At 35.5% G+C, this 25951-nt stretch overlaps 1 protein-coding gene across 2 annotated transcripts in view; it reads right to left on the bottom strand.

Annotated features, from left to right (window-relative positions):
- USH2A (usherin) overlaps positions 1-25951 on the bottom strand; it is a gene marked incomplete at both ends in the record, with an annotated part of 871783 nt that overhangs the window by 441997 nt on the left and 403835 nt on the right. For both annotated transcript variants that reach the window (XM_080698222.1, XM_080698223.1), the window contains 2 exons: positions 17439-17600; positions 19809-19922. In XM_080698222.1, coding sequence (XP_080554348.1) covers positions 17439-17600; positions 19809-19922 — 276 coding nt within the window. The remainder of the gene's footprint in view (positions 1-17438; positions 17601-19808; positions 19923-25951) is intronic.

Below are 25951 nucleotides of genomic sequence, written 5' to 3'. Positions count from 1 at the left end.
TGGACTAAGACCTTCAGAACTGTGAGACAAAATAAACCTTTTCTCTTTATAAGTTGACTATCTCAGGTATTTAGTGAAGTGTTAGCTTTCTGTTACTTCACTAAATATGCCTATGTCTTCAGAAGAGAACACAAAGGACATAGTTTCTGCCTTCAAAACACAACTAATTAATTTAACTAGTAATTTAGTAGAATATAGTAAATTATGTGACAAAGACTTGTGCAGAGAAAATTATAAACCACATATGTCTATATTCATCATTTCAGTCCTTAGTCTAACACTATGATGCTGTTCCAGCCTCATAGTACTCAGTAAAGATGAAGAAATGAATAAATGAATACCCAAATGCATGAAATAATCTTTAACATTTTCAGAATATTTTCTTATAATATTCTTTATGATTTATTCTCCAAAGGCTTGTCCATACAAAAATTTAATTTTCACCTTCTTGGTAAACACTTGTATACAGTCATTGTACCTACCATTATGGGACAAATTATGTCCCTCCAAATATTTATATGTAGAAACCCTAATCCCTAGTACTTCAAAAAGTAATTATATTTAGATATTAGGAATTTGAAAGTTCATAGAGTAAAGGTGAAGCCATTAGAATGGGTTTTTGTAAAGTCTTACTGGTATCATTATAAGAAGAGGAAACTTAAATATTCAAAGATACCAGAGATATGAGGGCACAGAAGGGGACACAGCAAGAAGGCTACTATCTGCAAACCAAGGGCCATGGACTCAGGAGAAACAAAGTCCATGCATACCTTGATCTTGGACTTCTAGCATCCAGAACTGTGATAAACAAATTCCTTTTGTTTAAGCCAAACAATCTCTGGTATTTTATCATGGCAGCCCTAGCTAACTAATACTTCTATTTCTGTGAGTGGATTAAAAGGTTATATTATTCTTCCATGTCTATAATTAATTGAAACAAGGATGATATATGAGATCATGCATCAAAAGAGTCATAAAAATTCCAGTTTACATTGCATTACTTTTATTTACTGGCTTGGAAGACTAAGATCCTCTTATATCAATACCATGCTCACAGACGTGTATTTTCCACCACTATTGCCTCAATTTCTGAGGGTGTATTAGACATTTCAGATTTAAAATCAGTAGACTTGCTTTAAATTTTAAAAACTGAAGCTAACATTTGAATGAAAGACATTTTAGTTGACATGTTGTCTTTAAGACTACATTAACAAGGTGATGAACTTATCAATGTTATATTAATATTTTGACACCACTATTAATAATTTAACCAAAGTTTCCATCATTCTTTTAATTTAAACATCTAGTTGAGTTTTTTTTTTTAATCTTAGAGAATATTATCAGAGTACCAAACTCTAGTTCTAGCTATGTCATTAATAAGCTTTATGAGCTGAATATGGTGGCATACACCTGTAGTCTCAGTATTTGGGAGGCTGAGATCACAGGTTCAAAAACAGCCTCAGCAACATAGTAAGGTTCTCAGGAATTTAGTAAGATTCTGTTTCCAAACAAAAATAAAATAGGGTTTAGGGTGCACCTCAAAGTAGAATATCCGTGGTTTCAATGCCTAGCATCACAATAAATAAATAAAGCTTTATGACTCTAGGCAAGCAGATTATCTCTTTAGAATCAATATTTCATCTACACAATGTAGATTTTTAAACATGTTTATACATCATTGGATGATTTGAAGGCTAATAGAAATTGGTATATGTAAAAATATTTTGAAGGTATACATTATAAAAGAGAACATAAAAAAATCTATTGAGCCTGAGGAAAAAAATCTAACTTTTCCTAACTAAAGAAGAGACTATGATCAACAATATTTCTTGATTTTATAGGCATAAGCAAAAATGTCTTCACTTAAAAACATCTAGAACCTGGGTCTGGTGGTGCACACCTATAATCCTAGTATTTAGGAGAATGATACAGTAGAAATCACAGATTTGAGACCATCCTCAGCAACTTATCAAAGCCCTAATCAACTAAGCAAGACCATTTCAAAACAAAACAAAACAAGAAAATAAGATGGGCTGAGGTTGTAGCTCAGAGGTAGAATTGTCTTGATTCAATACCCAGTACCAATTAATCAATCAATAAATCCATAAAATAAAGCAATCATAAAGAAAAAAATAAAAAACAAAATATAATATAGATTCCTGCAAACAATAAGCATCATAATATAGGTAGAGAATTTACAAAATAGGAAAAAGAATAAATGCTTTAGAGAATAAAAACATTTAATAATTACTTTTAAGAAATTATAAATGCACATATACAAAGTGCTAAATAAAAGCATATTGAGACTATAGTGTTTATGAGAGATTGTTATAAATAATTCAAATATATTAATAATTTTATTAAATATATTACAAAATACAGTTATTATATTTCTTCTGTTAGTTAACATATTCTACTTGTTTACTGCTAAAGTTGGGAATATGATCCAAGATGAACCAACCAGAATATTCTTTCTGTATTTTTTCAATCTGGAGTAGTTGAGCATATATTTTCAATTTAAGATGGCTATCAATTAGTTGAGTGAATAAACAAAGATTTTTTTTAAGTTTCATCACTGATTTGACTAGGCTTTCCTGAGAACTATTTCTTTTGTATCTCTGGTGAAGAGATATTGTTTTGAAGATGATGTATAAAGCTATCAAAGGAATTTTATCTTTTAAGAAATCAAAGAATTCACATAAGATCTCTAAAAACAATAAAAAAAATGTTGACAAAAGTCATGAAGATAGAGTACTTTGAATTCCATCTCTGCCTCTGGGTTGTTGTTGTCTTTTGTATATCCCATACAATTGAACTTCCCTAAGATTTCTTATATTGGTGTTTTGAGTATTTCTCTATATCATTTACAGCTTCCGGGGTTTAAATCCTTCTCTGCCCGCATTGTTAGAGAAACGGCAACCTAATAATCTGAAATGCAGGGTCTGTTCATAGTGGTATCCTCCTATGCTTTGCTAAATTTCCTAAATCGGATAGAAAGACAAAGACTCTAAAGCTTATCCAGATGTGATTTTTATGATGATGTCACTAAGCTTTACTCCATAATTGAGGGTCCTAAAAATATACAATTTTAGGCTTAAAATCTACAACAAGGTTAATGAAAATCTGCACCAAGGGTAAATACTTTAGCAGATTGTGTCATCAGGAAATATTTAAACACTATTTAAAAGGATTTAAAATAAGCAGATTTTATTTTACACTGACTGATACAGAGAAATATAATACAATAGAGCTGTTAACAAATAAACATAATGCTTTTCTCTCCTCTCCTCATCCTTCTGCCATCTGTACGGCTAAGTTCAATTAGCATCTTGTATTTAAAGTTCTAAATCCGCTTGTCCTTTTGCCCACTGAATAAAGCTGATGGCTACAAGCATTAGGTCATGACTATGTGGGAATAAGGGTATGTGTGAACTATTTTTTTTCTCTATAACATTGATTACTGCATGCTATTTCATTATCAAAACTCCCTCAATGATTCTCACTGTCTCATGACAAGGTTCAACACCTCCTACCACCTTCAAATTTTACTCCCTACTTGCTCCTACTTGCTTCTTACTACTAACCACTTACCTAAGGTTCCCTGTCACATTCAAGTTACCATATTTAATTTTTATGAAATGCATATTTATAGCACTGTGTCTGTTGACCCTCTTTCCCTGGTCCTTGGGCTAGCCAGCACCTTGGTTTTGAAATACTATTCTAAACCCCATAAAGACCTGTTTGCTCTTTGACACTTTTTCTCTTAGAATGAATTGAACATCTTTCTTGATCTCACTTTTGTTACAGAACTTACTTCAAACTGGGTGTCATTACACTTGGCATTACACAATTATAACTAAACAATTGAATTTGGAAGTGTTTGAGGGGAGATGACACTATCACAATCATATATGTAACTTCTATCCTCCAATGTAAATACCAGATGCTCAACAAATATTTCCTGGATTAAACTGAATATGTAGTTTAGATACATGCAAGCAATATACTAATCTCACATACTATATATAATTCTCACATCAATCCCAGAAGTAATTACTGACACTACCATTCTAGCAGGAAAACAAGGCTTAGTGAAGTACACTAACAGTAAGAGTTAAACTTGAGTGATTCTGCCTTTTTAAAATACGTTTATTGGTGCATTATAATTATACGTCAGTGAGATTCAAAGTGATACAAACATACATGTGCACACCGCTCGGTGTATTTACTTCTGAATCTCGTCTTGCTTCCCCTTTCTCCTTCCCTGTCTATGTTAGTGAAATTGGTAATAAACTTTCATATATGGACATAACATTATTTGAACTATTTCCTTTCTTAATCCTAATTTCCCTCTATCCTTCACTATTCTACAGGTTTCTCTTTTCATTTTCTGAGGTCAAAAGTGTTTCATATTTTCTCTCTAGCTTTCACATATGAGAGAAAATACATGATCCTTGTATGGAAACAACAAAAACTTCACACTAAAACATAAAATAACTCAGTCAAATGTGGGCAATTGAACTAGATAGACACTTCTCAAAAGAAGGCAAGAAAATGGCCAACAGATATAGGAAAAATGTTCAGTATCATCAGCAATGATGGTAATGCAAATCAAAACTACTTTGATATTCCATCAAACTCCAGTAAAAATGGTAATTGTTAAGAAGTCAAATAATTACTAAGTTCTGGCAAGGATGTGGGGAAATAGGAACTCTCATACATTATTGGTGAGATAATAAATTAGTACAACTATGGAGATCAGTGTAGAAGTTTCTCAAAAGATTATGAATGAAATCACCATAGGATTCAGATATACCACTCTTCATTATCTTTCCAAAAGAATTAAAGTTAGAATACTACAGTGATACATACACACTCGTGTTTATTACACTACTATTGAAAATAGCCATATTATAGAACTAAGCTAGGTGTCTGGTATCTATCAGAGAAAACAGAAATGGGAAAGAACTTGTTGAATTTCACACACAACAACAACAACAACAACAACAACAACCAGAAATAGAAAATGAGCATAGCATTGTAGAAATAAATGAGAATGGGAAGAATGATAGAAGACCAAGAAAGTAGAGAAGAGCCAGCTACTAAGTACTATAGGTCAACATAAAGAGTATGGATTTTAAGATTGGATGTGAGTAATGGAGAAGGGACTCAAGATTAAATCCAGGTTTTACAAATCAGGAAAAAGAATGATTTGTGTTACCTTTTTCCTAGGATGAGAAATTTAGGAAGAATAACAAATTGCTGGGTTTTGGGAGATAAAATAAATTCAGTTTGGAGACTTTAAATGAAACTGAAATGACCTATAGTTAAGAGTGAGTGTCTAATATGCAGTTAAGGAAGCTTTCATGGCTTAGGAAAAAAGGTCTGAGTTGCAGATAAAGATTACTAAGTCAATATATAGATACTGCATGGAGTCTACCCCAGACCTAGATAAATAACAGGAAAATTATGTGTGTGTGGAGGGTGTATGGTGTCACAGACACCAAGAGAAGAATGCCCCAAGATCATGAGTCATAGGGACCATAAATGGTACAGACTCCACATTATCCCTGACTAGAAGAAAGAAACTTTGACAGCATGGATGAGGGCAGTTTTAATTAAAGGTTGAAGTACTGTGACACCAATGGATGTATTGGAGGATAGATTCTGTTTTCCCTCAAAACATACAGTAGTCTTAAGCCCCTGCATATGTGAATGTGACCTCCCTTGGAATAGGGTCTTTGTAGATGTAATCAAGTTAAGGTGAGGTTCATATGACATTCAGGTAGGCTGTACATAACCAATACAACTGTTTTTCTTATAGGAAGAGATAAATCTGGAGATGGACACAGACAGAATATCATGTAATGACAGGAGCAGAGATCAGAGTGATGCAGCTACAGGACAAGGAGTGCCACAGAGTATCAGTAACCATCAGAACCTGCAAGGAGCAGGGAAGGATTCTCCCTTATACTTTTCAGAGGAAGGATAGCCCTGCTAAGAATATTATTTGAGCTGCTATCATCCAGAATATTGAGAGGATGCATTTTGTTATATCAACACTAGAAAATGAATACTTCCTTAGGAAGCACAGAACTGGAGTCAATGGAAGTGAGGAATGGGATTGTGAAGATGTAAAAGAGGAGTCTGGGATCACAAGTGGGATGTGGGGTTCAAAAAAGAAACATTTATGTTAGGTTTGCCTCTATGCCTCTCTATCCCCAACCACATGTAGGAGACCAGAGCCTATGCAAGTGTTGTTGGAAGGAGCTAGTACAAGAGCAAAGGTGAAGGCAGAGGGAGAGTAAGGCCATGGGCAGAGAAAATTCACTAATGTAGGAAAACATAGGATTAGAAGGAAATTAGCCTCCCCGATTCTGACTAGGGAAGCTAAGGAGTTCCAGATCAGGCAGCTCAGGAATCCCAGTGAAGTCCTCTCCTAGATTCAGCAAGGTTGGTGTGAAGAAATGTGGACAAGGGATAAAGATTTGGTAATGGTGAATGGGGGATAAAGTGGATTAGAAGAGTAAAGACTAAGAGTCAACTTTCAAAGTCTATGGGAGATGAAAGGACATTGGAATGCCACCAACCTGCATCCTTCTCAAATTTACTTCAGCAGAGTTCAGGACTCTAGGTTTAGTCATGAGAAACACAAATAGATCACTATTTGATGTTTTCAATTAAATATATTGTAAAAATGATGGTACAAGAGAGCTGAGAAAATTGATCAAGAAACATTTCACATTCTGTACCAGGGTGTTAGTTTAGAAGAGAAGGAAAGACTATGTCTAATAAAGAGATGGGGGAGGATGTAAAAAAGTTTAGATACAATTCAAAGAAAAACACACATATTTTTAGTACAAGTAAATGAGTGAAAAGCTGGAAAATAGATGACTGTTGTTGATTAACAGGATATTTGAAAAGAATGTGTTAGATATGAAGAATATCTAGGAGATAGAAGGTCCTAAATATTAAAATCAGAGCAAGTAATTTAAAAATATAGTGGACCTTTCTGTGGATGATAGTATAAGAGATCTGAGAGGTGGGGCTGTCCAATGGTTTGTTCACATGAAAGTAAAAACCATACAAGATGTTGCCACAACTTGTAGTAAAGAAGGAGGGGAAAACCTAATTATTTAAGTTTTTACTAAACCAGAAAATAGGGGCAGGATGTTGGTAAAGATGTGCAAAACCAAGAAAAAAAATCCTATAGCCAATAAACATGGGTCTTAAAGTACTGGCGAATATTAAAGGAAGGCAGAAAGGTAATAACCTATAATGATGTAAGATAGAAATGAAAGAGAGGATGCTAACCCTAGCCCCTTGATTTCTTTATTATGATAAGGAATATAACATGAAAAGTATGAGGCTCTCTTAATTCATTTCCCTTGGGACCTTTGAATATTTTTTTCTCTATTAGATACTCAATATTTAGAAAAATAGCAATAGACAACCATTTTTATTCATTCAACGAATGAATCATTTCAGACAGAAGTGATTTGTGTTTTCTGAATTTTACTTCCATAGAATGTATTTATTTTCAAACTGATTTTGAAATAGATGCCCTATCTTATCTAATTATGTTAGGTATTTGAGGAAATTTTTACAATATTAATAATCATGGCATCAAATGTGTAGTCACACCCTGAGCAATGTTGTAGTCTTAATTCCGTTTTTCCCTTCATACTTTTTTTTGTCAGTACTGAGGATGGAATCCAGGGGCATTCTACCTCTGAGCTATACCCATGGCCCTATTTTATTCTTTATTTTGAAACAAGGTTTCACTAAGTTGTGGAGGGTTTACTAAGTAGCTGAGGCTGTTTGAGACTCATAATCCTCCTGTCTCAGACTCCCAAGTACTGGGATTACAAATGTGCCTGACTCACCTACAAATTTATATGAAGTTTTGGCCCCCAAGAACATCAGAATGTAACCTTATTTGGAAATAGAAGCCTTGACGCTATAATTGCTTGAAATAAGGCCATCATGGTTGGCCCTAATCCACTATGACTGGTTTCTTTATAGGAAGGGAAATTTTAAAAGTAGACAAGCACACCGTGAAAACATGGAGATTGGGGTGATATGTATACAAGACGACAAACCTCACAGACTATCAGGTAATCACCAGAAACCAAGAGAGTCATGACAAGGATTTTATGCACTGCACTGTCCTCAGAAGCAACTCAATCTGTCAATACCTTGATCTAGCATTTCCTAGATTTTAGAACTTTAAGACGTGTGTGTGTGTGTGTGTGTGTGTGTGTGTGTGTGTGTGTGTGTGTGTGTTTACTGGGGATTGAAACTAATGGTGCTCTACCTTTGACTTATATCCCCAGACCCATTTTATTTTTTATTTTGAAATAAGGTCATGCTAAGTTACCAAGGGCTGGCCTCATATTTGCAATCCTTCTGTCTCAGCTTCCCAACTACTGGAATTACAGGCTTGTGCCACCAAGACTGACTAAGTCAAAAATTCTTGCTGTGTAAGTCAAGTAGCTTATGATCTTATGGCATGAAAGCCCTAGCAAAGTAATACAAGTAGTTATAATTATTTTCACTTCATATTGGGTGATTAAATGAACATTTCTAGGAAGTTACAGGAACAGCCTACCTCATTAAAACTGTTTACCATGTTTAGCATATTAATTATATCTGAATTATGCATCAGTATTTGTTGTTTACTCTAAAATATTAATTTACTGATTCTCAATGTTTTTCCAATTTAATTCATTTCAACATAATCCAATGAAAGTTTATGAAATGCCAATTGTGTACTTCGTCCACTATAGTACATATTATATCGTAGAGATAAAAATAGGAAATTATACAATAATTATATTTAATACCCTCATATTATTATTTTGAGATAAAATATACTCTCTTTAAGGATATGCTCTATGACAAATGTATGGGAAAGTGATATGGAAGAGCTTGTGAATCAAAGGAAAATGTGAGGATTGAGGGAAATCATTAAGTATGTTTAACGTTTGGGTGGTAGCAGGTAGTGCTAAAGGTGTTAATAATGAGCAAGATAACCAGTCTGATTAAATATCAAAGTTGAGATTAGGGACAGTTAGAACGTAAGCATTAATAGTCAAATGCATATATCCTCTAAAAATGTCCTTCCTTCATAACAATTTTATCACATACATTATAACCAGAAAAATACCATTTTTAAAAAAAAATGTTTGATATCCAAACTGTAGAGAATTTTAAAATGGAAAAGACTTCCTCAGGAAAAAAAAATTGAATGCCATTAGAGAGAAACAATTACTTTTAATACTTTGGTGTCTCTATCTGCATATACAAGTATATATGCATACATACACGTCCATAGTTGTGTACTTACGCATATACACATGCATTTTACTAAAATACACTTATATACTCTGCTAAAATGTTTAACACATTTCCTGATTGAATATCCACATATAGCTATGTAAGCTATATGGTCACACAATATTCCATTCAAATGGTTGGTTTGAATTTTTTATTTTATTTTTTTGCTGGTACCCATAGGCCAATGATTTAATGTGCTGAAATTTTTAATTACATAAATGAAACATTAATATAATCATTTCCTAGATTTGACTTGGAGATGAGGGAGATATTTTATTTTATAAATCTTCAATGGTTTTCTGGGAAGCAGGAATTTAACCACTGGTCTTGTCTTAGTAACTGCCTGGAGAAAGGAGGTTCATAGGGCTCAGGATGTAGGTATAATTAATAATAATAATAATAATAATAATAATAATAATAAACTATTTCACTGATTCACTCTCCCAACCACTTTATCCAAAAGAAGCCACTGGAAAGAGAGACATATTGCTTGACTCTACTCATAATAAGTGTAAGAATAGCACAATGAATCTATGCTGTTAGTAGTCAAGATTTCAGGGTACAAAAACTGGGGCTGCCTTGGGTGCTGCAGATGTTGTTGTTTGACCCAGAATGGTTTTCTTGTTGTGTTTCACTGTAAATATTCATCAAACTGTGCCCTTAAGATACATTCATTTTTTCATGGGAAGCTATAATTTGAGAGTTTAAAAATAAATTTAAAATAATGGGCAGCCTCTGTTTGTCAAGATCTCAAGGGAGGAACATTTTTATCATCTTTCTCTGCATTTATCTTTACCACTTCTCTAACTGAACTCAGTTCCACTATGCTTCTGAAATCCCTTCAAGCAGAGTCCTTTCCTGTCATCTGAGAACATTATAAACTCAATTTGGTTAACAAATCACTGATGTATTTGGGCACAGATCTTAAAATACAAATTTAAATCTATCTTTTTTCTTCATATATTATTACTCTGTAGAGAGAACCATCTCAATGGAAGGAATGACTATTTTATTTTTTATAGTAAGCAGGAATGAGAGTTCAATGTTTTGTTTCAGTTATTTTTTCTCTTTTGACTCTTTTACTAAGTAAATATGATTCTCGAGAGTGGAATAGTCACTGTCCATTAGTCCAAGTTATTTAGTTAGGTCCTAAAATAATACTGTGGATAGTTAGTCACAGAGTTAGTAGCTTAGTAACTTAGACTCTGAAGACCCTAACTGCTTTTCATAGCTCAAGATTTTTGTTTGTATTCTTAATATCTTTGAGACATTTTATGAATATTTTGTGTGTGACATAAAAGTGGCACGTAGTGACTCATGGATGAGATCATGGCTTTACCTGAAAATTCTCACATCCACTGACATACTAATAGGTATTATGGCTGAAAGGACACACATCTTAACAGGATTCCTTTTGGTATTATGTGAAGAGTGTTTTCCACGTACTCTGTTGTGGTATTCAAAATTTCAAAATTAGATAAAATATCTAGGTTAAAGTGAACACTTATTTTGCTATGAAAGGTCTATTGTAAACTATCTGTGTGAATGAATATAATTTAGTTTAAATCTGTAGAATGTTCATGAGTTTCTTTATAATGCTTGGTTTAAAGTACCTAACCTTTAAATGCTTTTTGTATATCGTGTCATAAGCAATATAGGTTCTTCTTCAATAAATTTCTCATCATAAGGCTTAAATATTTGGATGGTTTGAAATGGACACTTCTGTTTGCTGCTTATACATTGTTCTTTTTGACCCTGGCAAATAAAAGTTTTAGCACTTTTAGTTGCCTAAAGATGTAAATGCTGATTTTCTACTTAACTTTACTAGAATTTCATCTTTCCTTTCTTCCTCTTCCATGTCCTTTTACCTTTCTCTTTTTTCCTTTCTTCTCCCCTCCTTTCCTTTTCTCTTTCTTTTCTTCCCTCACACATGCTTCTTACATTGCTACTCTCCATGTCTTACGGCCTCAGTTTTACTGATAGAAGCCTAGGTTCTGACAGATCCTTGATAGGAAGATATTACCAACAGTTCTAGAAATTAGCCATTCACATCCAACCATAAGGCCATTATAGATTAATTAGATGATACAGTTGAACACATACATGTGTTTGGTTTGGTGTCAAGTATTTATTTGTTTTTTTTTTCCTCTCTAGAATACCTATTGGCCTTTCCTCCTTTGGAGTTCTAGAAATGACCAAAACTAATGTCTGCAGTAAAAACAGAACTGTTCTGAGGCATCACCCCTCTGTCCTCACCAGGGAGCACAAGTCACATCATCCTCCTTGCCGAGTCAGGTGGGTCCTTCTCTGCATTTACCACCATCTTGCTATTCTCTTGTCAAAAACTTTGTAGGCATTTCTGAAACATCTCACAAACTTCTTAAAGATTGCCAGTTTCTGGTAGGGTGCTCGTTTAAAATGAGAATGATCTGGTTGGCTACAGTTTGGATAGTCATCATCAATCAGGATGTTAGCTAGCCTGAACTTTGAAACAATCCCACTGTGCTGAACAGTCTCACAAAGGGTTTCTTTTTTCTACCTATTTATGAACACCCTATATACACACATCCTAATGGCCCACACAGTAGTGCCTCCAGTGATATCAATATAGATTCCTCAATCTTTCGATAATGTTTATAATCATAAGCTTTAAAGCACAATTGTTTTTACCTCAAAATTCTTAGAAATCTGTTATAGGACAGAAATAAGAGATTAATGGAGGTCTTGCAAAAAAGATAAATGGCACCACCAGAATACCACAAAACTGGGGGAAAAATTAATTGAACCTATACTTTTGATAAATATTTATTTTTGCAGAAGAAAAATGCATACTAGTTTAAGCTGTCATTATACTAACCTACATCCTATTTTTCATATTATTAGTAATACATAATGTGGTAGTTTATATTCAAAAATAAAACTAGAATGTATATACCTCATGTATTTATCCAGAAATACACCAAGGTTACTATGGTTACGAAAAATCCATTACCTTTGAATACAGAATGAAAAAGTTTGACTTAAAGTGTGTGCTATTTATTATAGCAAACATCAACAGCCTTCGGGAGGTTCTCTAACTGGATTCATTTTTCAGTGTCAGAACTGACCCAGCATACTACTAGCTTATGGCCTATGCAAGGCAAAAATTTGAACTGTATGCATTTTTAAATATATTTTGTACTAACTCAAGGTGCAGCAATGCCTTTGACTTTTAATGTTTCATATTTAAGAGAAAGACGAAAAAAAAATCCAAAGTGCCTGGATGCTAAGTGGCCTCTGGATTGAAATGCATGTACTTTTAGCTGTATCTACCACGCCAGAGAGATCCATTTTCTGAGTGTAACAGGAGGGTGTCAGTTCTATGTGAAGAGTTGAAAGAAAACCACTAATAAATGGAGGGTGAGGGAAAATGTTGTTACTTTGAATATTTAGGAGGGGACATTAAGCCAAGTTATTGAGTAAAGTTTTTGATAGCATAGAAGGCAAAAAATAAATAAATAAATAAATAAATAAATAAACAAATAGTTCTGGTGATTGTAACCAAGGGAAAATAATATGAAACATAGCTGTTGATGAAATTTCAAAATTATTTTTACTGCTATTAAATTTTGCTCAAAAATGTGATCAGGTGAATTAGAATAAAATATAAGCAGCTAAGAATCATACAAGATTCAGTATAAGTCGTAGCTTAAAATGCAAATAAAAAAGAATATTTCTCATTTGTAAAGACGTCAAATATTTAAAAATATTTATTGCTGGTGAATTTGCTGAAAAGAAAATGAAATTGTGTATCAAATACTTTGAAAAACCTCATTAATATTTGACTTTGCTATTCACCTTCTAAAACTCTAACAAAGATTTATATATTTATTACAATATATTTATAACAATATAGTTAAATTAGAGATAAATGTTCAAACATCTAATTGTATTAATGTATGACCACTAGATGAAATATGATGTTATTACAACAATTCAAAATATTTTTAGAAAAATGTAAAGTGATAAGTTGCAGTAAGTAGTTATATAAGGATACAAAAGTATAAATAGGTTCTAGCTCAATTTTGTTAGAATGAATGAAGTACTAGAAGGAATTATATATAATAAATGTTAATTTCTCTTTGTATGGTAGTATTAACAGATATTAGATATCTGCACACTTAAGTTATCTTCAGTAAGCATATGCTAGGTTTATAATTTTAAAATATTTAAATTATCTCCCTATTTTAGTGGACTGCATCTTCCATTTTTCAGCCTTTCCTTGAAGAGATATTTCAGCACTGAAGAGATTAATGTTTTTTTTTATGGTATTGGGGATGGAACCCAGGGGCATTCTACCTCCAAGCTACACCCCCAGCCCTATATTTTATTCTTTATTTTGAAACAGGGTCTTACTGAGTTGCAAAGGGGCTCACTAAGTAGCTGAGGCTGGCTATGAAACTGATCCTCCTGTCTGAGATTACAAAAGTGTGTGCCACCATGCCCAGCCAGAGATTAATTTTAATGGACCAAATTGCTACTGACAACACTAGCACTCATGAATGGAAGCTCTACCACAAGCCAGTTAACATGGAAAGGATGTTAGGTTTAAACTCCCTAGCAGGGCCGGGCATGATGGTGCACACTTGTAATCCCAGCATTCGGGAGGTGGAGAGGGGAGGATTGTGAGCAGATATCTCAACTACTTAGTGAGGCACTTCGGAACTCAGTGAGACCCTGTTTCTAAAATTAAAGGACTAAAAAATAGGGCTGGGGGTGTAGCTCAGAGGTACGCACCCCTATGGTCCATCCTCAGTACCGCAAAATAATAAAAAATAAAAGTACCCTAGCATAAAGACAAGTACTGAGTACCAAGAGCATTGTAGTTACAGAACATAGTGAAATATGGCATTTGCCTGTAAAGATTGAAGCCTTTTTCAATGGCTACAGCAGTCTTCTACTAGCTTCCTCTCCTGATAACTTCAAAGAAAGTCCCTCCCCAATTTAAATTTCTCTGTGAATCCTAATGGACAGATTAACTTTAAAGATATAGGTAAACTGATTTAGTTTATATCACAGGAATAAAATCTTAAGAGTCAAAGGGGATCTTAAAGGCAGTTTTATTTAACCTTCAAGTGATCTGAGAATCTCTGCAAAAGGGAGCATTAAGCCTATGTTAATAGAAAATACATTTGCTGTAGGGTGCTGTTACGAACTCAACTCTGTCCCCCTCAAATTCACACGTTGAAACCTTAAGCTCCAATGTGACTATATTTGGAGACATATTATTAAAGTTAAATGAGATCATAAGAGTAGAAACCTAATTCAATATGACTGGTGCTCTTACAGAAAGAAGAAGAGATAAGAGATACCAAAGACATGTTTGCATAAAGAAAAGACCAGGAGAAGACGCAGTGACAAGGTGGTGGCCATCTACGAGGTAAAGAGAGAGGCCTCAAGCGAAGCAAAACTATTGACACCCCAGTCTTGAGACTCAAGCCTTTGTGGGGAAAACAACTGTTTAAGCTTACTCAGGCTGTGATGTGGCAGCTCCAGCCCACTAACACAGGTGTTATGGGATTCATAATAAGGTTCCTGGATCCCTTTCAGAGTTGTGGCAAGAAAAATATGTTCAATAAAAGAACAGTAAAGATTAAAAGCATAGATAATGGGATGAAATTGGTTCCTCCAACTATTGACAAGAATTCCTTGACTTATCTAGGGCTCAGTTTGGGGGCTTTCAATCCCACCTTGACCTTCTAGGCTTAGTTCTTTTTCTACGAACCAACTGACCATTTTGAAGTCTCAAAATGCTTCTATCTTAAGCTGTTTAGAGACAAAAGTAACATGGAATATGGATCCTTTGAGAAAACAACAAAGCTATAGTAAAAAAAAAACTGCTTTGGGTGATATTAAAGATATAATTTTTAAAAATATTACCCAAAGATTGGAGATAATTGAAGAATGTATTACCACTGTAGCTAGAGAAGATGATTATGAGCACCTAAAAATAATATTCTACTCTCTTTATATTATATCTAGGGTATCTATTGTATCAATTCACTATGGTAATATTTGTCATAATGTTTCATTGCAAATACTGTAGCCATACAGTTTTGTCCATGATTCAAACAGGATAAAGATATTTATTATTAATTTTAAGTAATTTCTGTAGTTTATAATTTTACTTAAAATAATGCCATCAGCCTCAATCTTGTGATCTAGTATTGTTAGGGTAAAATTAATCTTTTAGATTGAAAATGATCTATGTGTTCTACAGAAAATAGTAATTATTTTTATTATCTTTTCTTCGGAAGCATTCATTTCTGTGTATGGAAGGGATACTAGTTTCTAACATGTTTTATTTTTTATATAGTCTAATTTTTAAAGAACACTTGAGTACAGTTACTTGCATTTTATAGATTCAGAAGCTAAGAAGATTTTTTTTCCTGTGGTGGTGGGGATGGAACCCAGGGGCATTCTACCTCTGAGCAATACCCCTCAGCCCTATTTTTTTTTAATTTTTTATTTTGAAACAGGGTCTCACTGCATTGCAGAAGGCCTCCCTAAGTACCTTAGGCTATCCTCGAACTGAGATCTTCCTGTTTCAGCCTCCTAAATGCAGGGATTACAAGCATGCAACGCCATGCCCTGCTAGAAACTAAGTCTAAGAAATGATAAGTAACATGTTTTTAAATCATACTCTCCTTAGTGTAGCCAGAGGTTTGGAATAGTATCAAAGTCATGTTCCCTTGCCTCTTTTTACTCACTTGTAAAATGGGGTAAAAGTATCTACCTTCTAGAATAAATATGACAGAACACCATTCAATTATGAACCAAACAAAAACATAAAGGTAATAGTTCTTATCTGGTGTGTGTGTGTGTGTGTGTGTGTGTGTGTGTGTGTGTTACTGGGGATTAAACCTAGAGGCATTCTACCTCTGAGCTATACCCTCAGCTCGTTTTTTTTTAATCATTTGTTTTGAAACAGGGTCTTTTTAGGTTGTTGAGATTCTTGCTAAATTGCTAAGGCTGTGATTGAACCTGAGATCTTACTGTCTCAGCCTCCTAAGTACTGAGATTAAAGGTATAAACCGCCGGGTGTGGTGGCACATGCTTGTAATCCCTGCGCTTGGGAGGCAGAGACAGGAGGATGGTACAGGTTCAAAGCAAGCCGCACTGGCTTAAGAGACCCTGTTTCCAAATAAAAATATAAAAAATAGGTCTGGGAGCACAGCCTGGAGGTAGAAGGGCTTCCAGGAACCCCAGTACCACAAAATAATAATAATAATAATAATAATAATAATAATAATAATAATAATATCTAATGTAAGAAGCAAATGTAGTTCATAAAATAATATGAAATATATGGGCCCTCTTAGTGCTATACAAATATATATTATACATATACATACACACACACACATATATATATACATATATATATATATATATATATATATATATATATATATATTTATATTGCAAACACCAGACCTAATTTAGGTCTCTTGCACCTATAAAGTTTTCCAGAATTTGATTTTATTCTCCTTATATAATCATGCCTGTATCCTATATTTTTTCTTAAATGGCTTATAATTCAGACCACAGTCATGTATGAATGTTAAGATGATTCCACAGTCATGAGGACTTTATGGTGGCTAACGATGTGCCCATGGAATTTGTTTGGAGAATGTCACTGATTGAGTCTGGCTCTGGGAGGATGAGTAGACCCACTGGGTCCCACCATTGCACCCATGATCTCAGAGAGGCAGAGCTGTCTCTGCTGAGCCCTGTGCTGGTCCATTCCCAAGGCACTCTCTGCAGGTGAGCAAAAGCACAGTGGGAAAGAATTGGGGTAAGGAGTGTTTGGAGGTGTGGGGGGAGCTATCGTATCCACACATCTTGGCAAAGATGAGAGAAGTGACAGGAGCAGTTTTCCATGCTTTTATTCTTATTTTTTCAACAAGAATAAAATGGATCATGGAACTGGGGTGACCAATTGGAGACAAAAATAAGCAACCCAGTTTCAAAAGCCACGTTTTCAGATCATTATACACTGTAGTTATCTGGCATATGTAGGTAGAGTCACCATTAAGAGAGAACAACAGAACTCTTACCTGTCGCTGTGTAGTTCTCCTCTCTGCCTTTATAGATGAGCCTCCCATCCATGTATAAAGAGTAGTGAGTTAAAATGCCATTTACTTGTTTGGGTGGATTCCAAGAAAGTAACAAAGAATTGGGAAGGGATTTGGCTACTGGTGGCTCAACCTCTTGTGGGGCTGTGGGGAAAAGAAAAGATTTAAGAGTCTAATTTTAGTTTATTTTTCTAACTCAAACTTTTCAGACCCAAACCAATAAATCATGAAATAAACTTGAAATCCCATGCATGGGAATGTTCCTGATTCGTGGGCAGCTTGTCAGTAATTGCTTTAGGAACAGTGCTAAATAACTGTCCTGAATTTATGAGAATTTGCATCAGTGATGGATGGGGAGTTCGTACACTCGTTCACTTGACTGACGTTTGTGTAACTTCATCAAAAGTATTATTAACCCACAATGTCTATGTGGGACTGTGTCTATTAAAGAAAGTTAAGCAGATAGAGGTCCTTAGCCTCTAGTCACTTATGATCTGAGATGGGAAATTCTGTGGCAGCTGATTTGTAAACCCCCCCTCCCATAACTATAGAAGGAAGCGGAAAACAGAAAATCAATTAAATTATTTATAGATACTACATTGTGTATAATTTTTAAAAAAATAGTTTTCTTATATAGTAATCAATGACTTATAATCATAGAAACTAAACACACATATATATATTTTTCAAATGACCTTGAGCTGGGTATGGTGGCACATGATTGTAATCCTAGTACTTGTGAGGCTGAGACAGGAGGAGCACAGGTTCAAGGCCAGCCTCAGGAATTTAATGAGATTCTACACAATTTAGTGAGACCCTGTCACAAAAATAAAAAAGAGGAAAAAGGGCCAGGGATGCAGCTTAGAGGTAGAATGCCCCTGGGCTCAATTGCTAGTAACACACACACACACACACACACACACACACACACACACACACACACAGATCCTGAATGCAATTATCATTCCATAAATTGGGAACAACTTCTTGGAAAGGTTAAAGTTAAATTTTTGGCAATTCCTTAAATAATGATAAAGAGACGTGAAATGAAGGAGAAGGATCCCTCTGGAACAGAGCATTGAGATAGGTACAAAGGGTACCAGGAAAAGTCTTGACAGAGGGTGAAACAGAGGTAAAAGAAGTAATGGGAGAAATGGTACAATATTTCCCACATGAAGGAGGTGGAAATATATGTAAAAGAAGGTGATCACGTACCATGGCAAATGCACCCAATTATACACTGAGAAAAACTGCTATTTTTAGCTGGATAGGTAAGGAAAATATTGTGCAAATGGTGAAGATGGATCACTGACAACCTAGCCCACTTTAGGCGATTCTGGTTAGATGAGCCACAAAACTGAGAATAAAGGGTTAAGAAAGATTTTCCCCTATCCCATATCTTGATCACTGCTTTGTCATTTAGGCCTCTGTCTGCTTTTTTCTTATATGTCTTTTACGCAAATGGTGCTAGCTAAAGGGTTTAAAAGAGGGAAAAAAGGAAGGAGTGAGAAGATGGAAACTGGGAGGGGGGGGGACTGAGACTGGCTGTCTTTATTCCTCGAGATCAGGCTTTTAAATCTCTCAAATAGTTTTACAACTAGACAGTGTGAGAAATCGCCTCTCATCCAGGAGATAGAAACACCAAGTAACAGTGCTTCAAATGTTTTCAGCGCTGTTATTTCTCCAAGCAATATGTTTGGATGTTTGAGCAAAGGCTTCACTTTGGAGTGCTAAAATATTTTCTCTTTCCCGCTGCCTTCTTAACATTTGCTTTTTGAAACACTAATTTATGCCAACAGTTTGTAAGTCCCAAGTACAACAAAAGTGAGACTTAAGTCAAAAGAAGCTGAGCAGTGATTAATAATGCTTCAATTGGCACTTGGAGGCTCCATCATACTGGAATAATTGTTGCCTGTGCTGGTGTTTAGCAGTTAAAAGAGACCATGGAAATCAACCGTTTGATTCTCAATTTCATACTGTGCCATACAATCAATTCTTTTTAGTCAGACTGTCTCTAGATTTACTTCTGAGCCATAGTAAAATGAGGAAGCTTTCATTAATCTTTCAGATGCTTCATATTAATGACAAGGCTTTTGCATGAACAATGTAACAGCAATTAAAAAGCCCATTAATCTGCATTACAGCTATTAAAGATGCATGTCATTAAAGGGTATGGAGTTTGATTCATTTTCGCACCCCCCAAAAAAATGGAGCAATTATGGCCTGGCAATGCACTTTGTCATCAAATTAGGATGGGGTTTGCCAGCAAATGGCCTTGCAGCATTTAGCTCTTCTCCTATTTTATTATTCATGACTGAAATGTGGAAGTCAAGACCTTTGAAATTACTTTACCTTCTTGTGGAGTAGAGATGTTCAATGCATGTGAGCTCTCGGTACAGCCAGCCAGAGTGCAAGCGCTCAGGGTTACTGCATAGTTTTTGAAGGGTAGCAAGCCTGTCAATACGCCTGTAATAAAAGAAGGAACAAAAAAAGGTTTATATGTTTACCACAAGTATTTATAGGGAGGACCAGAGTATGTGTATGAGTGTTCGTGTGTGTGTGTGTGTGTGTGTGTGTGTGTGTGTGTGTGTGTGTGTATGAAAGACAGAAACAGAGAAAGAGTCAGAAAGAGAGTCAGAGATAGAGAGTCAGACAAGAAGAGACACAGAGACTGATATAGAAAACAAAAACATATGCTTCTTTCATTCATTTTCTTGCCTGATTGCTGATTGCAGAATGGGGTGGTAACTTAGGAGAAAATATTGAGATCTACTTATTGTTAAGACAACTCTAAAAGAACATTTGATGTTTTCTCCACTAAGATGGGGCAAGTGGGTGTCCACATATAGTTCCTGAAGCATAGCACAATGTACCCAATAGTTAAGATGCATATTATCTCAGTCCAGATCCCAGGGCTCCCACTGAAATGAAACTATTTTGTTTTCTTGAACATAGCATTTTTTCAACCTTATTTAACTAAAGAGTTCTTTTTATGGCAGTGTCTATTAACACATGTTAGGAAATGCTACTCCCAAGAGTGGCTTCATTATTTTAACGGTAGGATACACATACACAAACTATTTGTTTATGGTGCAGATAACAAATATGCAAATTAGCACAGTGGAACAATTAGCAAATTAGATAATTATGCTTTTGTACTTCTACTTGCAAAATTAATAGTTTATTTAATTAAGACACCTGTCTTAAAGAGAAGTGTTGTACTTGGAAGTGTTGAATTAACCTGGTTTGGTAGTGGATATATAAGATTTGTTCAGTAATTAAAAGTACCTGTAGAAATAAAAACACATTTTGTTTACCAGTGTTCATGATCAAGGCAGAAGTTCTTTATTTAGTTAATCCTGGGAATTAAGGAAGTATCAAAAATATAATTTGAGCATTTGCTCTCCACTGCTCTTTTTCAAGAACTTTTTTAGAGTAATCTTTAATCCTAACCACCGATTGCCATCATTCTTTTAAAAAGGCAGTTTCACTCCTGGTATCCCTTTATTGATTAAACCTTCAATAACCCAGAGAATATATTACTGTTTTAAGGTGCCAATATAGGTGACAGCTTCCATCCTTCAAACACAAATTTTAATCTACACATGTCTATATTCACCCTCCCCAATAGAAAATTTACAAAATTAAAAGAGCAAGGAGCCAGAATCAAGCAGGGACCATAAGTCATTGTTTGCTTTGGCACCTCCTACTTGCCCTCAGTCCCCTGTGCTCCTCCTTTCGGGTCTCCATTCCAGCCGTCGCCCTGGGTTACGGAACCCTAGCTGCCATTCTTCTACAGGAAAATATCTATCCAGTTGGCACCATCCTCCCAGCTCTGGGCCAAAGAAGACAGCGAGCCAATGAACTAATACACATACACGTGCGACCATCTCATGCCAAAATCTGCTCAAATACCCCTTGTGTTATAACCCGCTGGTTTCCTTCATTCCTGCCACTGTGGCTGTCATTTTCTCTTGAGTCTCCCAGCCCATGACCCCTGTTGAGTTTATTGTCTTTTAAGATGCTACTTCTCTTTCCACCCAATGTTTTAAAGGCAAGCTAACATAACACACGGTCCCTCTGGCCAGAATAACTGCATGCAAATTCCAGTTCTGTTAATGACTGTTTGTGTGGGCTTGTGCATGTTGTTCTGAGCCCTGTGCCTTAATTTTCTCATCTGCACACAGATAATAACAGGTGCTACCTTGAGGAGAAGACTCACAGGCCTCATCTGAGAGAAAGACGGGGCTAACACAGTGCTAACTTTGAGGGGTCATTAACAAGGTTGACACGTTTCAGACTAGAGAACTTGACACAGAGGTATGTGAGTAGAAATTCCAGAGCAAAGTGGTATAGTTGTGAGCCGTGCTGCTACTGACACCCATCTTCTGCCTCCACAGGCTACATAACCACTTTTATCTGTAAAGATTATTAGTCATTCCTTAAGTGACAAATGGAGTAATCCTTCCTCCATCCTTAATCTTCTGCACTTACTGGACTTTCCCCATTTCTTCTAAACTGTGAGAGCTCCTTCTTCCTGAGGATCCCTGCTCTCTCACAGTCCCTTGAATACCTTTTGGATAGCAAGGAGGGGTCCTCAGGTGTCACTTGTTTATCTATAGACTTTACATCTTCCCAGAGTTCCGGTTCTGCATCTACTTGCAGGCTACATATTTCTACCTGGATATCCCACTAGAATTCCATATTTAATACATCCCAGTCCGTACAGCATCCTAACTATTCATAAATTTTTTTAATTTTTTTTTCTTTTTCCAGTGGGTGCTGGACATCAAACCCAAGACCTCAAGCATATTAATCAAATGTTATACCACTGAACTACTCACGCTGCCCCAACCACGGTTTTCCCATTTTCTTAATGTGTCTACCATGACACCCAAATTCCACGGTCAAAACTAAGGTATTATCATAGAAAATTCCGTAGTACTTCTATTCTTGGAAAATCTTTGACATTTATCAGATCTTTCCTGTTGGCAAGTTGGAATTTACTGTAAGATTCTAAATAGGACAACTCACATATCTGAATCAGTATAATGGCATGCCAACAAGAAATGAATTCTCCCTCAGAGAACACAACTTGTAATCCCAGTGCATGCAGAAAAATATGTTGGGGTATGAGATTAGTTTCCTTTGTTCGCCTCACATGGCAAATAAAAAAAGAATGCTTCCCACAGATGGGTATGACTTAACACTGCGTCCAGAAAGACACAGTGGTGCATACCGGTTGGTGATCTGAAATCCTCAGCATGAGATTTGTCATACATCCAGGTAACATCATTATTGAGAAACATAAAGGCAATTTTATTATTTAGCAATTTTCTAGTCTGGCCTTACAAAATACATTATGCTGAGACATTATTTCTTCCGTAATCATAACTGTAGTACCATGTTGGCCCTCTGACTGTTTTATCAGCTTATCAGAAAAAGAATTAATGTAGACTAAGAAGGATCATGTCAAACAGATACTGAGTTTGCACTGACTACATAATCATCAGTGCTTTATTTAACTTATCTTGCTTTCACTAATGCAGTTTCTTTGTATGCATATGTGTATTATGAAAAATCTTTACCAATATTTTCACTTAATTTAAGGACCTTAGTTAGAGTCTCCTTAAAATCCTTGAAATGTTTGGACAGAGGCATTTTTAAGATCAAGTCCTCATTGATAGAAGATCTATATTTAATTTAAGATAATTTTAAAAGGATTATAATCGAGGCAATGCAACTCTCAGCAAACTTGCTTTCCCCAGCTTTATTACTCTGGTAGAGAGGTTTACCAAATTGTATCATATTTCAAAGAAAAATCTTGATATTCTTTAAAAAAAGGTGAGAGAAACTATATCATCTTTCAGGCCATTTATCAAAGTGCTCACATTTTCCATTTCTAGCCAGGTGAAACAATAATAAACACCAAGAAATGAGAGCTGCAAAACAGAGAAGAGAAAAGTGGGAAAGAAAGTTGATGTTTTGGTTCTTGCCAACTTTGGATCCTAGGTGGTAGGTTTGGTTAGTTTATAAATCACACTTTAAAAAGAATGCGCTAAAGTTTCTCCAAGTGGAGTGACATTTTTTCTTTCTTTTTTTTTCTTTCCTAGGGAGAACTTGTTCATGTTATATCTCAGAGACAAAGCTTGTCAAGCCATATAAATTTTTTTTTCTATATACAAGTTAGTATCATCAACTTCAGTCAGAAGAGCAGAGTAAGCATTCAGCATTGCCTCTCCACTTGTAAGGTTATAATTAAGTGCTAGGGATGGGGGAGGGCCTGGTCACACCAGTGATCTTCACTAAACCAGAATAACAACGCCATCCTGTTTTCTGAGACATGTGGTATATCTATTTTGATTATAAGTATGGAGAGTTGACCAGGATGGATTAAAGTTGATACTTATAAAGAAGTTGGACTATTACTAAAGAAGGAGAAAATGTATCTTTTCTCCAGGAAAAAGTAAGGTATTCTTTTTTGAAATATCCTTTGAGATCCTTGAGTGATTATCCTAATTGTCTTGCCTAAAGGTATCAAAGTCATACTTGGATTATACCCTTTACAGAAAAAATATGCAATGATAATATGTCATCATCAAAAAGCATTTATTAATTTGTTTTCTATCTGCCTCTGTGAAAAAATACTTTATGAAGCAATTGACTTTTACAAAACTTTTACTATAACAAAATGATAGAATTTGAAAGACCCTAATGGTAAGAGTAATACACAGATGAATAAAGAAAGCAAAATATATACATGTATGCCAAGTGGATAGTGGCATTTGTAAGATCCAGACTTCCCAGTCTAAGATGATAGGAGGCCTATTATTTAATGCAAAACAAATTGCAAAAACAGATAACTACAAAAAGTCTGTTTCAGTATTACATATAGAAATAATGAGAAATATACAGTGCAACATATTTATAAAGGAATCCTAGACAGAGAAAACAAAAAAAAACCCTGTGTCCATAGAAAATCTAGTAAGAGAAATGGGATGGAATTACTTTATGGCACTTGGAATGCTTATAATGAAATCTAAACTGACAGTGAGAACTTAAGATTGGCTTGGATGAGAATGTCTTGTTTGGAAGTCATCAAAGTCATTTTCTTTAATTTTAGAGCATTTCTATCCCTAGGCAGGCAGGATGACCTCTTAAACTCCCTTTCAGTCACAGAACTCTGTGAAATCAGAAAATGGCCCCAACCATGTCAGGAAATCTGCCAGTCTTTCTTGATAATGGAAGAAGGCAAGCTGAAAAAAACCTTCAATAAGCATAAAGTAGGCATTATTGATGTCTTAAAAGTGTTAGTATCCCATGAAACACAGGAGCACTGGTATCTGGATTAAAATCATTGGCACCAGTAGGACCATAACTCGCACTGCAAAGCGATAATGCATTTTGCATTAATGCTTAGCATCGAGAAATCTTGACGTGCCACACCAAGGGAGTTTGAAGTCAAGTAAATAGACTCCCTTAGAATTGCAGTCCTGTGGGCGCAGTGGGTGCAGAAAGCCCAAGATCAAAGAGCAGGGGCAGGACTCCTTCTAGGCAAGGGAAACATATCATGGTAGACATTTTAGAGCCCTTCTGCCTGAGTCTGAATGCTCCATACAATTTCCACCTTGCAGATGGGAAGAATCTGTGCCTTGTGAAATTTGTGATGTAAAAATCTTCACAATGATCACAATGATTTGCAGAAATGTGTCCTGTTTTCTAACAGCTATTACTATTACGATTTACTAAATAATGGTCACTTGGTGGTTGAAAAAAAATGAAGACTTTTTCATCCTCAGCTCCACTGTGCTAGTTTTCTCCTAAGAGAGTCCTGGTTCCCTCACTCTGCCCCTTCCTGAGAGCCACCACAGTAACAGGCATTGTATCTTTTGACTGATAGATTAATATCTCCAACACTTTCTTTTCTGTGCTCGAACCTCAAGTTTCAAAGGAGCCAAAGAGAAATATTAATAATTGGAGGCAGCCCGACTACCTAACAGAAAATCACTGTGGGGTTGACACCGGCTGCACAAGCTTTTGTGCCTCTAATAGGAAAAGCAGGAAAACAACGGAGGAGTCTGCTTTGACGTTGAAATTTTATGATTAACTCCTCTGACTAAATGCAGACAAGTATAAATGCTCTGCCTGGAAACAGATCCTGAGACACAAAGCAAAATGGTATCCTTTATAAAGCCAAGCACATGCTTGAGAAGAGCAAAAGGCCTGGGTTTCTATTTACATCCTTTGGCAGACTCCTCCTCCCTCCCCCACCCCACCCCCAGCTGCCAACCTAGGTGTTTGGCTGGCATCCACTGTAATCTGTTCTCCTTCATTATGTTAATCTGTGGGCGGAAAGATTTCTGTCATCTTCGAATCGCTTGTACAGCAATGGTAAACACCTTGGCCTGTCTGTAATTGGACAGGTGTCTGCATTGATGTCACCCAGCTTTTAATTCAATTAAAGAACTGGCTGCTCTGCTCTCATTACCCACTCA

The sequence above is a fragment of the Muscardinus avellanarius genome, assembly GCF_963383645.1.
Source record: "Muscardinus avellanarius genome assembly, chromosome: 7".
NCBI classification, from domain to species: domain Eukaryota; kingdom Metazoa; phylum Chordata; class Mammalia; order Rodentia; family Gliridae; genus Muscardinus; species Muscardinus avellanarius.
The sequence above is the reverse complement of the archived record's forward strand: the minus strand, read 5'-3'. Positions and strand labels throughout refer to the sequence as shown.